General features: G+C 38.1%; 3 protein-coding genes across 4 annotated transcripts; all 3 read right to left on the bottom strand.

The window, feature by feature from the left end:
- Positions 1-740: 740 nt before the first annotated feature.
- Positions 741-3,731, bottom strand: btg3 (BTG anti-proliferation factor 3). The gene is made up of 5 exons (XM_089126275.1): positions 3,573-3,731; positions 2,434-2,640; positions 2,207-2,344; positions 1,916-2,117; positions 741-1,400 (listed from the first exon to the last, which is right to left on the bottom strand). Exons 2-5 carry the CDS (start codon positions 2,604-2,606, stop codon positions 1,188-1,190), a joined length of 726 nt encoding a protein of 241 aa, XP_088982401.1. The 5' UTR covers positions 2,607-2,640; positions 3,573-3,731; the 3' UTR covers positions 741-1,187.
- Positions 3,732-4,134: 403 nt separating this feature from the next.
- LOC120483108 (uncharacterized) lies at positions 4,135-10,988 on the bottom strand. 2 transcript variants are annotated; one of them, XM_089126272.1, is made up of 8 exons: positions 8,833-10,988; positions 8,272-8,326; positions 7,840-8,175; positions 7,443-7,739; positions 7,224-7,307; positions 5,267-6,129; positions 5,130-5,183; positions 4,135-5,020 (listed from the first exon to the last, which is right to left on the bottom strand). In XM_089126272.1, exons 1-6 carry the CDS (start codon positions 8,866-8,868, stop codon positions 5,981-5,983), a joined length of 957 nt encoding a protein of 318 aa, XP_088982398.1. In that variant the 5' UTR covers positions 8,869-10,988; the 3' UTR covers positions 4,135-5,020; positions 5,130-5,183; positions 5,267-5,980. The 2 variants fall into 2 exon arrangements, with proteins under 2 accessions (XP_088982398.1, XP_088982399.1); XM_089126273.1 differs by having other exon boundaries at positions 7,443-7,646.
- Positions 10,989-11,696: 708 nt separating this feature from the next.
- Positions 11,697-14,033, bottom strand: LOC148969375 (uncharacterized). Its single transcript, XM_089126274.1, has 6 exons — positions 13,756-14,033; positions 13,441-13,489; positions 12,936-13,277; positions 12,567-12,845; positions 12,384-12,482; positions 11,697-12,010 (listed from the first exon to the last, which is right to left on the bottom strand). Exons 1-6 carry the CDS (start codon positions 13,756-13,758, stop codon positions 11,874-11,876), a joined length of 909 nt encoding a protein of 302 aa, XP_088982400.1. The 5' UTR covers positions 13,759-14,033; the 3' UTR covers positions 11,697-11,873.
- Positions 14,034-15,277: the final 1,244 nt, after the last annotated feature.

Genomic DNA, 15,277 nt, shown 5'->3' with positions numbered 1-15,277 from the left:
GTGTAATATTTGTTTTTGCAAGTGTACGCATATAAAAGCATTTTATTAGTTCAAATACTGAATCAATTATTTGAAAAATGACAAAAAGACTCACAATTGTTCATTAATCTACCATAAATGTGCATATGTAATGTACTTATAATATAACTAACAAATATGATCACAAACATAATCACAAATGATTATGAACCATACACTGTGACAGTAAACTGTTTTCCCAAGCACCTGGTGTATATTGGATGCACACTATTGTAATGTGTAACATACAAGGGTGTGAGGAAAAAAAACGAAATTAATTTGATGGTCAATTCCACTCGAGTCTGTAATGGGCAGGGGCTGATAGCCATGAATTATTGTCATTTCCTCTTAAACTTGGCCAGAGTTTGTGAAGTTAGCTCTGCTCAGAGGAAGGTGTGGCCAGCATAGTGAACTTGTTGATCTGAGTTGTTAAACGCATATGTATTACTTGTGTCCATGTAAAATTCCATAGACCACATAATAAAGAAGTAATGCTTGATAAAACAAGCTTAAAATAGCCAAGTACTATAAAACTATAAGTACTATAATACTATAAAAATACTGTAATTCTATGCTACTAGAAAACAAGTTAAAGATTGTACACCTCGACCTTGCTGCCTGTTCCCTATTTAAAGATAAAGTTAAATTCTATTTCGTACTGCCCCCTAGTGTTTTTCTAACAAAACTACAAAAACAACAGTTACATCAAATAACCAAAACCATTTTATATTACTTGAAAATGTTTTTTAATGTTATACATAATTTAAGTGGTCTATGCAATACATAATACTTAACTGTGAATAAATAAAACATTTGGTCACTGAAACTATCACAAAAAAACATGATTTAAAGTGTTATCAAATGATCCCATATAACAAATACAGCACATATTTCATTATTAAAATTGAAATACTAGAAATATTACTAATCCAATATGTGCGAAGTTTACCTTATACAAGTTTTATTACAAATAATCTAAAGTGCAAACAGTTACAGTTATCTTTCTTTAAAAAATAGACCAGTCACAAATTCAAAAAACAGTGACAGAACTACAAAAATACACTTAATAAAATTTGGTCAGTCATCTTAGTGGTAACTTCAAAAAACACTTTTAAATGGAACATCCCTCACATTGACACCGATGAACTAACATACTGTAGTAACAGTGGTCACTGAAGCTGGTGTACAAAGTTGGAAGGGCTGCCCCAGTAGCCATGCTTGCTGCGGTAACCCTGTTGGACCCAGCTGTGCGGTTTAAAGGAATGGTTGGGTCTGCAAGGGGGGCGGATCATGTAGTGTGGCCGCTGAGGGTAATGCCCTTTCCCTAGGCCGAATTTCTTTCTTGGTAGGGGATTCCATTCTGGGGCACTGGCATATACAAGCTTTACAAAAGAAAGAGAAGACAATAAATTGATAGAAACAATGGATACAGACATAATAGCTCTATTTTTAATTTGGTAAAATCCTTCAGGTCTAATATTGTCCTCAAAGTGATGAGCCATGACCAATCTTTGCTTGCCAAGACTGAGATGCTCCCTTTATACCCCAAAACAATACCCTCAACTATTACCAATTCACCAACTGTTTCAAAAAAAGTTTAACTTGGATATTCTATAAGCTTTTCAATTTTATTTTTCATCTTGTCCCAACGTTTTTGGAGTGTGTTGCAGCCATCAAAATTAGTTTATATTTACAAAATACGATTAAGTTGTTCAGTGAAAACATTAGAAATCTTTACTTTGAACTTTTATCAGTTAAATAAAGTTGAAAAAGAACCAACAAAAATCACAAATTCTTGTTTTTATTGCATTTTACAAAATAACCCTACTTTAGGTTTGTAGAACCTAACTGTGCCTATGGCAATCAAGGCAATACAAATACATTTAAGACATTGTACCTGGTATGGAGAGTGGTTGTAGAGAGGTGGGTTGTACTGGAGCTCTCTGCAGGTGGTGTCCTCATCCGAGGAAGATCCGGAGTGGTAATCCGACGTTACCCTCTCCACAGCGCTCGTCACTTTCTTTGTCACATCCTCTTTATCATCATCGTAATCACTCGAGAAGGTGGCCACAGTGAAACCATGATTCCTCTCGCCATACCTGCAGCCATTTCAGAAATAAAGATTTATTTCATATTTTAGCAACATACAGTGCAGTTGTAAATAAGTAAGTAGAAAAAAAAAACTCACCTACAGCACACCTCTCCAGGGTCGACCCAAAGCGTGAGTTCCTTAGGCACGCCAAGGTCTTTATACTGGACTCCACTCTCAGCACATGCTCGGAGCAATTCAGCATCCTCTTTATGGAAGCGGTTTACTCTGATGCACCTGCACAGGATACATTTATAGCTCATTTTAACATGTGAAGCATCACATGCATCCTGAACTCCTGACTAGATGAGAACAGACTGCTGTACCTGAATGCTTGGCCCTTGCTGGGGTTGTCTGGATACCAATGACCCTTGTACTTCTCCTGTAGTGCTACAGTTAACCGCTCCACAAACAGGTCCAACTTGTCTGCTTCCAACTTCTCAGCCTTCTTTATCAACCGCTTCAAGAAAAACACCACAGCGGCTATTTCTTTCTTCATCGTTAGCTATTCAGCTGAAATTCAGGACCAACTTCTGTGAATGTAAATACAGACTTAATTATTAAATAAATATTTACACACCAACACCCTGTGATAAGGCATTTTATTCATTACATTATTCATTAAATAATAAAACAATTAAAAAATCAACACGAACCATTTTAGTATTATTAGTATTACTACTAATGATAATACGTAAAAACATTTAAAAAATGAATGAATAAATAAGAGATTTTTCCACCCCAATAGCAGACTTCCTATTACTGTTAGGTCACGTTTCTTTCTAAACCATCAACATCAATCTACGCATGTACCTTAAACATAATTTCCTAAGATGTTGGCTGTATACTCTTAAACCAAGAGAGAGAGAGAAAGCAAGAGATTAACAAAAAAGCTGGGCGGTCAGACGGCGGGACACAACAGCAGGATGGCGCGCTAATACATCACGGCCGTTTGAAAAACAAACCATGACAGAAATGACTCAATAGCATCATCTCAATCTTATTTTTTAGACTGCATTACATTTTCATAATTATTCTATATACTTTAAATTCCAGAGTTGTAGTTTCAGTTACCAAATATTTCTAGACTCTAGAAATAACAAACGTCATATTTATAAAAAAAAATATATATATAAAATGTTTAAAAAAGAACGTATTTTAATACTAATGCTTTTAACGGCAGTTTCCCAACTGGACTTCAATAAGTAACACGAGCTAACGGAAGCGGTCTTTTTTAAATGTCATATTAAAACTATACTTATTCCATTTTTAATAATTACTACAAACTGAATCCAGCTGACGTTATCTGTAGCCTAGCCGAGGTTAACGTGGCCTCGATTCCATTTTCAGTTGGCTTTCCAGACAATTTCCTTTTAAAACATTCATTTCAAATTATGTTATGTAATATTTGGAGGTAATAAAGATTTTACTTTCATGCGAGTTCGCAACAAACAGATATACTGACCGTGTTTTCCTTTCATCCACATGTGGCCAACTCCTGCTGCCCGCCTGGCGCCCGAACAACACACTTCCAGATCTGCTACGCGCGAATACGTGTGTGACGTGACTTTGTTTTGTGCGCATGCTCACAGGAAATGATTCATGAGTCGATTCTTTTGATTCACGAAACGAATTGGCAGAGTGTGGAGAAGAAGAGAGCTGAGCCCTGAGAAGCACACATACTGATGCAGGGTGGAATTTCTTTTTCTTTTTCTTACACCAATCGAAAAAAATAATCAAGTGATCAAGAGATTTGATCAAGTAAATGATCAAGTAATGATCAAACAAATGATCAAGTAAAGTCTGGTATCCTGTCACACATGACAATGAGAACTCTAGGCAGTTTTATAAATTGGACAATGGCGCCATCTAGCTTACAAAGTGGTGCTTGGTGAACTGAAAAACTCGTGAACTTGTGAAAATTTGACTTGTCCATTTAGAATGACTATTGCTACCCTGTAATTTCAATATGAGCAGCATGTTGTCTGAAGGGAAATATCTATATTAGGGTATCCACTGCTATCATAATAAAAGTGCTAAACTTGTGTGGCACGTCAACAGGAAATACCTCAGGATGTAGCTCTCACCTCACATCATAGACTTCATTATCACATGGACAGAATAATATTGCAACCCTTGTAAGGAATTTACCAGAACTAAAAACACCATGCAGGACTTTGTGTATAGGGTTATTTTAAGTCAAGTCACCTTAATTTATATAGCGCTTTTTACAATATTGTATCAAAGCAGCTTCAGTGATAACATTAAAATAATACAACAAAGTTTGTTTCTAGAAGAAAATTGCGTCATCGTCCACCTTAGGTAAGACAGATCAATAATACTGTTGAATATTGAATTAAATGTCCCCAACTAAGCAAGCCAAAAGTCAAGGCAAGGAACCAAAGCCTCCATCAGGTGACAAAATGGAGAAAAAAAACCTTGGGAGAACCCACTCAGTCGGAGGGCCAGTTCTCCTCTGGCCAATGAAGGAACAGTGTATGATTATGATTCAAGCAGCATGTCAGAAGTCAGATTGCATCAGAATATTTATCAAAGTTAAAAGAAAATGGAAATAAAAAAAGTGGTTCTGGAGCTTAGGTTTTCAGACATGGTAAAATGTAAGAGATTTAATTGAGAACTTGATAAAACTGTCTAAAAAATGCTCCACCCCAGATAAAATCAGATTGACCAATATTGCTTGAGAAAAAAATAAAAAATAAATGACACAAATCATGGTTTTAAAGCTATGGCTCACTGGAATAATCAATATTGTGGAGGTGACTGTTAGCAGGATGATGATCACTCAGGAGGACTGTACAGTATATACCACCTCAGTCTTCAGTTCAGAGTGCAGGATGAGCTCAGATGGGACACTGACCTCTACAGTCTGTTGAAAGGATCTCCATTAACAACCTTCAGAAGAGATTGATGCAAAAATATCTGATCAATGATGTTTGTATTGAAGAAAACACAAGGAAGGTGTTTTGTTAAATATATATTTTGAACTCAATGACATACTCACACATTACTGCGATGATCAGGAGGACAAGAGTCAGCAGTGCAGAGATGTACAAAACTATCCAAATATGATTATTGAAGGATCTTTATATATTCTGATGTTTTTATACAGAATAAAAAGATGTATGTAATGTGTAATACCTCTTAACTTCTCTCTGTTCTCATAACAGTCAGCAGGACGCAGGTGGAGAATCATTGGTTGGCTCAGGGATGAGTGATTTATTTTATCACTTCTAGGTTCTGTCATCAAGCGAGAAGCCAATCACAACAGTTTTCTTCTTTTAGGCCTTCATCGATTGGATGACCTCCATATAAAAGTGTTGCAAGGGTCTGAAAACAACTCAGGGTTCAGTTTTATAAAGAAGAAACATTATGATCTACAGTTGCAGTGACAATGTCTTAAAAGTGTTCAAACAGTGAAACAAAATGTCCTGTAGACTTTATTTACTCGTATTTGTGTCCAACAAGACTCTTTTTTGAGCGTCATCTTCATGATCTGACTGAGCAGCTGAACTGTTTTTTTTAACCGCACAGTGTCTACATGCAAAGTGGATGTATAGGTCATATAGGAAAAAGTTCTAAAGCAGTACACCTGACAAATAAAGAATGAACAATTTAGTAATGAATTGTTTAAATATACATCAACACTGGAAAGAAAACTGCACTCAGCAAACCATTTCATTGGTGCTGAAGCTGCAAATAACCTCATGGCCTCAAGGTCAAAACAGGGTGTTTACAGTCAAAACGTTAAGCAAAGTGAAAAATCGTTGAAATATAAATCACATGCACAAGTTGGTGTCTGGTCAGTGAATGATATAGACATGGATCAGTATCAATCATTGTAAAATTCAGTGTTTATTGGGGAGATGAGTGGAATCCCGTAGGGCTGCATGGAACTGGATGATGGTCACCCAGTGTTGAATACAATGCCTCACAATGAAGGTTAGTAGGCGTAGGTGTGACACTCGTTCTTACAGGTGGCACAGACTGCAAACGTGCTCTTCCTGGAAGAAAATGAGAATAATAACTTAGCATAATAACTTCTATTTTGGGAGCATAAGAAAGAACAATGCATTAGAGAAGTAATCTCTTCCCACCCCTAAACAATTTGCACTATTTTCTCAAAATGAATTTATAAAGACAAGCACAGCATGTAAAACAAGACTACTGATATTCATACAGTGATCCTAAGAGGTGCATGCATATTTCACTTAATAAATGTGCGTGAGTAAACAGAGCATCTGATAAGCTGTTCATGTTTTGGTTATTTCAGTTTGAGTCAAAGCAAAGAATCTTGGTTTCATCACGTTCGACAGTTGCTGCCATTACTTGGGTATTTACTGGTATTTTACATGTCATTTCACTAGTTCACCTGCCCATTTACAGATTGTAGCCTACGTGTCACTAGCCTATCTGTTTTTATACGTTTATTTCCCGGAGCTGTCATTTTGAAATCCATAGATAGATATCATATGTAGAGACTAGATGCCGCTGGAAAAACGAGAAATACGGCCGCCATCTTGAATCGGTCGTATTCCTAGATTCGATGCGTGGCAGCAGATAAGATGCCAGAGAATTGTGGAGCATTTTCCTGTTCTGATCGCCAGACCATCGAAAATAGCATTTTTGACAAGTAAGTTTTAACATTACCGTACTATTGGTTGTATTTTGTGAATAGAATATTCCCAGATAATCGAGAAGGAGCAAGGATCTTTGATATTCGATCGTTGATAAGACCCTTATTCATCGTCTGGAATCGTTTAAAGCCCTTTGAACAGTTTGCAGTGAAACTGTCTTTAGGACCTTGAACCGTTTGGTTCCCATTGAAGTCCATTATATGGAGAAAAACCCTGGAATGTTTTCATCAAAAACCTTAATTTCTTTTCGACTGAAGAAAGAAAGACATGGACATCTTGGATGACATGGGGGTGAGTGAATTATCAGCAAAAGTTTATTTGAAAACTGAACTACTCCTTTAATTTGTTTGTTAGATTTCACTTATCATTATTCTGTGTTAAAAATTCCATTCCAAGAGAATAACTCAGATTTTAAATGTATAAGAACCGACTACATTTTGGAGATCAAAAATTAAACTTACTTAAACGCTCACACACGACTGTGAATATCAGTATGGCAAGAATCAGCAGCACACAAGTCACCAGAATCATCCACATTCTTATACCTATGAAAGAGGGATATTGAGCAGAATTACATAACACAATAATTGCATAAAAATTCGAATAATTTGCGCAAATATTTGCATAAGACACTGTGGTATTTATTGCTACGTGCTGTATATATATATATTGTTTAATACCTCTGTTCTCATAACAGTCACCAGGAGGCAGGTGGAGAATCATTGGTTGGCTCAGGGATGAGTGATTTACCCAACACGAGTAGTTTGTACAGTCAGATACATTCAAATATGAATGGAGGGTGAATGATTCATCTGGGTTGGTTTTGTTGATGTTGTATGTGAGAGAGACGTTCTGAAATTCTCCATTTCTCATCCACACCTGCTCTAGAGCAGAAGGGTAAAACCCCTCAGAGAGGCAAAGAATCGTGTGAAATCCATCCGAGGTTCTTACATGTGACACAAACACTTTGGGGTGTGCTATTGTAAATATTATAGTTATTAGTAAAAAGCACATGTATTAGGAGCAGATATATACACTCAAGTCACAATAATTTCTGATTCTACTCATAATACTTACCAATCACTTGAACAAAGGTTCTTTCTTCACCCAAAAGCTTAGAAGGAGGTGGTATGGTTCTTGTCACAACACATATGTAAGTGCCGGTATCATTTATCTGCAGATTTGATACCTCAAATGACATTTCCTCAGTCTTTGGTATAAATCTAATGTGTTCTTTACATGAGTGGTTTATCCATGAATTGTTAGTCTTCATTAATGAACAGCGTTTATTATTACTTTTCAGTTCCACTGTGAAAGATTCAGTGTCATTTGATTGTTTGTATTTACAACTGATATTGACTGACTTTCCTCGATGAACTGATGTACCATTGAATTCTGAATGTCCAGTTATTACTGAAAAAGATGAAAATTTAGTTTAACATTTGAAGGTATATTAAAAGAGAATATATTTAGAGAATTTTCACATTTTTAAAAGTATTGTATAATCACCAGAAAATAAGGACAGCAGCATCAGAGCACATGTGGTCACAGAGTTTGATGATATCTATTTAGAACAAACAGAGAAATAAAGTGATACACATTTATTCTAATTTTGTTTGTTCTGAAATAATGACTCGCTGACTGTACACGCTTAGTGTTTAGTTAAATAAATAAACATGAAATATTGATTTGAACTGAAATTAAGCTAAATGAGAGGGTACAAAATACATGAAACTAGCACACAAGTAAGACCACTTGCCAAGCCCAACTTAAAGCATTATTTCCCCAAATATATATTTGATAATAGAATTCAACAATTGACCAATCAGATTCAAGCGTTCATAAGAAGCTAGTCTTTCCACAAAGTGATACATTTCAAGACTGCAAAATATCACACGAATTACTGTTTAGTTATGCTTCACATAATTGACTGAAACATATATCATATTTGAATGAAAAACATCCGAAAGTAAAAGCTGATTCATAAAGTAACACAAAAAGTATTTTTGTATATATACAGTATATATAGATATTATTGTAATATAAAATATAAAACTCCCATATTCTCACCATTTCATTTTTCAGAAACTGCATCCGCTTTTGCATTTTGCATGGGACTCGCTGACTGTTCTAACTCATGATGGTGCAAATGGAGAAGTGAAGTTGATCAGAGGTTGCGACGTAATTTATGTCAACTCAGAAACAAGCTCATCCAATCCGACGGAGGCTGTCTAAAAGTACTTAATTTGTAGACTGAAAGAAAAATAAACTAATGCTTAATAAAAAAGAAAGAAAAAAACAACAACCTCAAGCCATTATTCTATGACATATAACCAACAAAGTTAATCTGAATTCATCCAGGGAGCAGTTAATAACAAAGCTCCCTTTTCTTTTATGGCTTCACCGATTGGACAGGACCAATATAAGAGGCATAGCTCATTGTCCAAGCAATGGAGAAGTAACATCATGACCTGCAGTTGTCTTACAATGTCTAAAAGTGCAAGGGTGTATAAATGTTAAACAAAATGTCTTGCAGACCTCATTTTCTCATAACTGTCTGCACCAAGACCTCTTTTGTAGAGCATCTTCATGCTCTGTAGAAGCGGTATGGTCTAGTTATTTTAACCACAGCAGGGTTGTAAACACATGAAAGGCTGGGAAGCTGTCATTTAGGTCACGTGTGGAAATGTAGATATGAAATAAAAAGAAGTCAGTGCATGGATGACGTGCTCAGACCTATATTTACTGCCTGCAGTTGCACATAGGTTTCTGTTGAAGATGAATAGGAAGCTCTTCGAAAAAGGCGTCTTTGTATTTAGTTATTTATACACCAAGTGATATTTTAAGTGTTTAGTTTAGCATATTGAAGCATGCCATCTTTTTACTCAAGCAATTGTAATGAAATGTTTTTGCCCCTTTAAGGAGAGAAAATAAGTTTGATTAAAGATAATAAAGGCACATGATTTAGGTAAAAAGAATGACGTGCACAGATAAATGGTGAAGTAAACATCAAATGTTATTCCGAGATGGTACTCCTTGGAGCATCCACGTTGTTGGAACCCTTCCGCATCGTTAGAAGGGATCTCAGGGTCTCAGGTGTTTCGGCCCTTAACCTGAACACCTCGCCTGAGTCGGGCAGCGAAGACTGACCAGCCTTCACCTGCAGAAGGGTTCCAACTGTGGGCTCTCCTCAGCCACAGCCATCTTGAGCTGGACTCGGCTACTGAAACTACTTTAGACTCCAGACCCACCCTATCATTGACTCCAGATTTTGCTGGGAACGCAAGGCAGCCGACTTTATTGGGGTGGCTGGTCGCATCACACCCCTTTAAAACAGCTTTGTTTAACAGGTCTTGGTTGGCTTTTTTCAGTTGGTGGGACGCGGCTAGCCTCTTTTCCCAGGGCACCGTGAGCTAGACAACTATGATGCTTTTTGTGCTCCTGGATAGCAGGACCATATCTGGTCGGAGGGAGGTCACTGTGGGAAGACAAGCTTCCTCTTCAGGTCCATTCTTAACCTCCATTTGGAAGATCGTTGCAAGATAGAGGGTTGGTTTTTGGCCTCCGTGCCTTATAAGCCTTGTCTCCTTCCCTCACGAAGGTTATGGCTTCAGGCGGATGGTCCTGCTTGTTGTTGGCTTTGACTCACTGCTGTTCCACCCACTTGGCAATTTCCGTGAGGACATTGCCGTGCCTCCATCTGTACCGCCCTTCTGCCAATGCCTCTGGACAACCAGTCAGGATGTGGTTCAGTGTACAGGAGGCTGCTCCACATTAGTTGCAAGAGGGGTCTTCCTCTCCACCCCAGATCTTTGTTTCTTGGTGTTGGCAGCAGGTCAGCCACCGAGTGCAGGAGAAAGCTCAACTTCCCTTTGGTTGGTCTGCCACAGTTCCTTTCATGACAGCAGTCGCTCCTCTGCCTGGTCCCACTGCGTTCATCGACCCTGAGAGGCAAGTCCGATCGCTTTCACCTGGCGCTCCTCCTCTTTGCACCACAAGGCCTTTTCTGGCTCTGGCATCAGCCCTGCTCCACCTCTTCTCACTTTAGTGTCCAAGGCGTAGGCGTTCCCGCCGTTCCTTCCAGTGGGATTCGGCTTCCATCACGGCTTACTGGGGCTTCCACGTTCTGCCGCATTTGCTGGTCTGGATTGCATGTCTTACTTTCCCACCTTCAGACGAGAGGAGTGTACTGACTGCCCTTGCCTTGGTGGCTTTAAACTCCTCGATCACTGATGAGACTGGCAAGGGAAGCTTGGAGGTCTTGCTTTACAGGTTAATTGCACTGAATGATGGGGGACTCCCAGCCATTTCCCCAAGAACTTTCTGCACAGTTTTTCCATTCCTTCCACCTGGGACAAGGGTAAATCTTAAAGTACGAAGGGCCATTGCAGCCAGGGTATGATGCCATAATGAACGCACCTGACTTTAAACCCCTCGAGCAGTTGGCTGTGCTCAGTTGCCTTAAGACAGGTGTTCAGCTGGGCCTTTGTATTTGTGAGATTGCCACTGGAGCTGTCATACTGCTTTCCGAGGCATCAGATCCTTTGATCTTTGGGATCTAAGAACATTGGATGTTAAAGATGTTTCCGGTTCCCCTTCAAGATACTGAGGCTCCTAGTCTTTTCTGGTTTAAACTGCACGCGTGACCGTGTTGCCATCTTTTCCAGTGCACTCAAGATCCACTATGTCTCCTGAATAGATGGAGTCAACACCGTCACGTCGGCCATGAAAGCTCAACAAGAGGGATGTCTTGTGCCGTTGTCTGCTTTCGGGCCTATGCACTGCTTTTTCCACTGCCTTTAGCAACAGATTCATAGCCGCTATGAACAGGGCCATCCTGCCATGATGCCCTTCTAGAGCATTTGGTGGTGACTGTTTTTTGTGGTAATAATTTATAATAAATGGTGAATTATTCCATCAAAAAACAATTATTTCAAGGATTTTAATTTCGGAAAACACAACTTTTAAATGTAAAATATTTTAAACACTACGCATCATACAATTGTCTACTTTGCGAATGGTTACAGAAAAAAACACTCTAAATAATAATAATTACATAAATTGTAATAAGGTAGAGATCTGTCATTGTATGTCTTTATTCAGGGTTTACTTCAACAGGGCTGCACAGGAACTGGATGATGGTCTCCCAGTGTTGAATACAAAATCTCAGAATACAGGTGATCGCGGAGGATCGGCTCAGGTGTGACACTCGTTCCTACCGGTGGCACAGACTGAGAACTTGCTCTTCCTGGAAGAACATTAAAACATTTCCTCAGTCATTTCACATGGTGACGAAAGTCTAAATCACATGTGAGGGGAAATGAACACTCTATTACTTGAAATAGAACAACAACTACATTTGTAGGCATGATCAGGTTCAGATAGACGACAGAAGGGTGTTAAGGTTTACCAAATAAAACCAAGAACAGGTACTAAAAGCGTGAAAGATTTGTGACTGTATGTTGTGAATGTTAATTTTTTTATAATGTGATAACATAACATGACACTTGATGCCTTTTCTTATAATAAAAAATTAAGAAACAAAAAATGTTTTACACAGTTCCAGTTTCAGAATGACATTTTTAAACAAAGAGACCTTTAGGATGGACAGTGAGACTTACTGTAAAATGAACACATGACCGCAATGAACATGAATGCAATGATCAAGGCAAAGACAGCCAACACCGAAGAGATGATAGCCACCACATTCACTGTCACACCTACGAGACAGAATAATTGTGAAGGCCTCATAAATATAGTAACATTTAAATAAAAAAACAAATGTGCAATATCTCAAAACTTACCCCCTCTTTCATGGCAGACAGAGCTTGATAAATTGCCCACAAGTGGTTGGTTTAATGATGAGTGGTTTACCCAGCAAGAGTAGATTGTGTCATTGAAGTTTTGTGGCGGCAGTACAAGGTATGAGGAGCCATTAAACGATTTGTGTGAGTATGAGCTGTTGAGGACGTCTCCATCTCTTATCCACAGCTGTTCAAGAGAATCATGAAATCCCGCAGAACACATAAGCACGTGAGATCCATTAGGCCACTTCTCACAGGACAGAGATAAGATGGGACGTACTGCAGGATTTCACAAAAACATTATTAGAATAATCTATCAACATATCTATTCATTTTTTTTTCTTCTTCTGAGTACATAGAAGTATTTACCAATCACTTGAACTCTTTCAATTCCCAGAACCTCTTCAGGTGGTTTTGCAATCCTCCTCACAGTACAGGTGTATGTGTCGGTGTCCTGGTTTTGGAGATTTAATAGCTCAAAAGATAATTCCATAGTCTCTTTAATCCATATGAATCTGATGTGATCTTCACAATCTTGTCTTTTCCATGAATCCATTTGTAAATATGAACACAGCGCTCGATTTAATGATTGAAGATTCACTGTCATGATTTCGGTGTCATTTGTTCGTTTGTAGTTGCAGATAATTTTGGCAGACTGTCCATGATTGACAAATAAAGTTGTAATGTTATTTGCTGCTGTATTGACAAAAGCTGAAAAACAAAGACCAGCAACAACTTAAATTTCCAATGCTTTTTCTCGCGTTGCACATGCAGGTGCTTCCTGTGTTATTTGCTGAGGCACAACAAATCTGATTCAACCTCAAGTACTTTTGATTTCTTTATGTTAGAGGATATTTAATGCAATTTCTATTACCGAAAACCGAAGACAGCAGCAGCCATCCGCAACAGATCACAGAGAAACACTGCAAAACACAGAAATGTCATATGAATATATTTTCAACGAAGATCTCATGAATTAGTGAAAAAAATCAGAGCAGCATATTTATTGATTAAGACACTGAAACTGAAGTATTAAATTTGTATATTTTGCAGATCGTGATAGCTGCATTTTCCCCCGTTGTAACAAAAACAAAAGAAAGATTAATTTTTTTGTTCAGCTTAGCAAAAGCATTATATTCATTAAATCTAAAATTATTTTCACACATCTTCGTAAGAATCACATACTCACCATCCCTCTTGTCGAATATGGCTGCAATCTGTCTTTTGCTCAATAAGTGTGTCATGCTAAAAATGGGCTGGCATGGTGATTTCCTCTTTAAGTAATGCAGAGGTTAGCAGCAGTTGACATACTTGAATGCGTCAAATTCCTTGTATATTTCATCACACATTTTAATAAGACGCTAGGTACTAAACAAAAATAACTCAAAATAAATAACAACTCCACTAAACAAAATCTCAAAAAATGTATGCTCTAAAGAAGCTTGTTAGCTGGAATTAAGTAAAAGGAAAGGATGTCAGCATTGCATCATATCTTCATACTTGTCAACCACAAACATGGGCATGAGTGGAAAATTTAGTTTCAGGCCTATGACGCACCATATGTAACCTGTGTACAGTCACTGGTATTTACTTAGAACAGTAAATAACTTTAATCAAAACATGATCATTTTAGTTGAGTCATTATAATCATTACTTCACTGCAAGCCACAAGTTCATCAGTGCTTAGAGATAGTGTGAGATAGGGACAGTTGGCTTTGACGCAAAACATTTTTATGACGTGTTATTTATCTACAAAAATACATAGGTGACAAAAAGTGCAAAGAGAGATTGCAATGATGCAGTCAGACAGGTGCGGGTTCGATTCTGAATTCCAACAGGAAATGACTGAGGTGCCCTTAAGCAAGGCACATAACCCCCAAATGATCTCTAGGTGCCAGAGCAAAATGACTGTCCACTGTTCTGTGTCTGTGTGTTTTCTACTCACTTCTCAAAATGTGTGTGCACTAACTTGGATGGAGAGGACAAACTCAGTGTGGGTTACCATATGCATTACCATGCAGATACTTAACCGCTGACATTTGCTTACTGGATGTTGCGTCGTGTCACAACACAAGCACATAGAAGCCATTGTAATTACAGATGCTGTCTACACTGGATACAGTATACAGATGCGCATTCAGTTTCTGACATATTCCACTCACTTGAGTCTGTCGAAAACAGGACAAATGGACGAGTGAAGCTTTGACACGTGCAGTTTAAACAGCTCACTTGCGTTTTCGTACAGACTTTTCATGGGGTGCCACTGCCAGAGTCGGAAACAAGTGGATGGGTAATTTTCATTTTGCATCATATAATTAAGGAGCTGCTGTATGCAAGATTGTGGCCAAAACTGGTACTGCAATCACTTTCAAATTAGGGTGTATCCCCCCTTCCCCCAATGACTCGAAGTTGCCAGATATGCTGCAGGTTTCAGCAGAAACGTAGGCTGCTACAAGAAGCTTCCAATGGCAAGTGACGAGTCCTACACAGTGAGTTTTTTTATGTTAATTATTTATTTCGGACTTTGTAACAAAGTATTTTGGATTCATATTGAGTTTTTGGGGGTTTCACAACGTTAGAATTTTTTATCCTATTCCGACACGTTTGTCACAACTTGACAACATCAACATCAGTCAAGGGCTGCGACTTCACTTTTTAAATGACAATATCCTGGCCGGACTACTGTTGTCAATGAGTGTTTGAAATTAACA

Source organism: Pimephales promelas, chromosome 23, assembly GCF_988280905.1.
Source record: "Pimephales promelas chromosome 23, fPimPro1.hap1.1, whole genome shotgun sequence".
NCBI lineage: Eukaryota > Metazoa > Chordata > Actinopteri > Cypriniformes > Leuciscidae > Pimephales > Pimephales promelas.
Note: the sequence above shows the minus strand (reverse complement) of the source record. Positions and strands in the feature narration are given on the sequence as shown.

Excerpts from the sequence above, each read along its gene's own strand:
- LOC120483108 (XM_089126272.1), bottom strand. The coding sequence starts at position 8,868 with ATGCAAAAGCGGATGCAGTTTCTGAAAAATGAAATG. Across the intron at positions 7,740-7,839 it reads AACCTTTGTTCAAGTGATTG|CACACCCCAAAGTGTTTGTG; the intron begins GTAAGTATTATG and ends TATTTACAATAG. Across the intron at positions 6,130-7,223 it reads AGTCGTGTGTGAGCGTTTAA|GAAGAGCACGTTTGCAGTCT; the intron begins GTAAGTTTAATT and ends ATTTTCTTCCAG.
- btg3 (XM_089126275.1), bottom strand. The coding sequence starts at position 2,606 with ATGAAGAAAGAAATAGCCGCTGTGGTGTTTTTCTTGAAGCGGTTGATA. Across the intron at positions 2,345-2,433 it reads AGCAAGGGCCAAGCATTCAG|GTGCATCAGAGTAAACCGCT; the intron begins GTACAGCAGTCT and ends TATCCTGTGCAG. Across the intron at positions 2,118-2,206 it reads CCTGGAGAGGTGTGCTGTAG|GTATGGCGAGAGGAATCATG; the intron begins GTGAGTTTTTTT and ends AAATGGCTGCAG.
- LOC148969375 (XM_089126274.1), bottom strand. Across the intron at positions 13,278-13,440 it reads GCTGCTGTCTTCGGTTTTCG|CTTTTGTCAATACAGCAGCA; the intron begins GTAATAGAAATT and ends TTTGTTTTTCAG. Across the intron at positions 12,483-12,566 it reads TGTCTGCCATGAAAGAGGGG|GTGTGACAGTGAATGTGGTG; the intron begins GTAAGTTTTGAG and ends TCTGTCTCGTAG.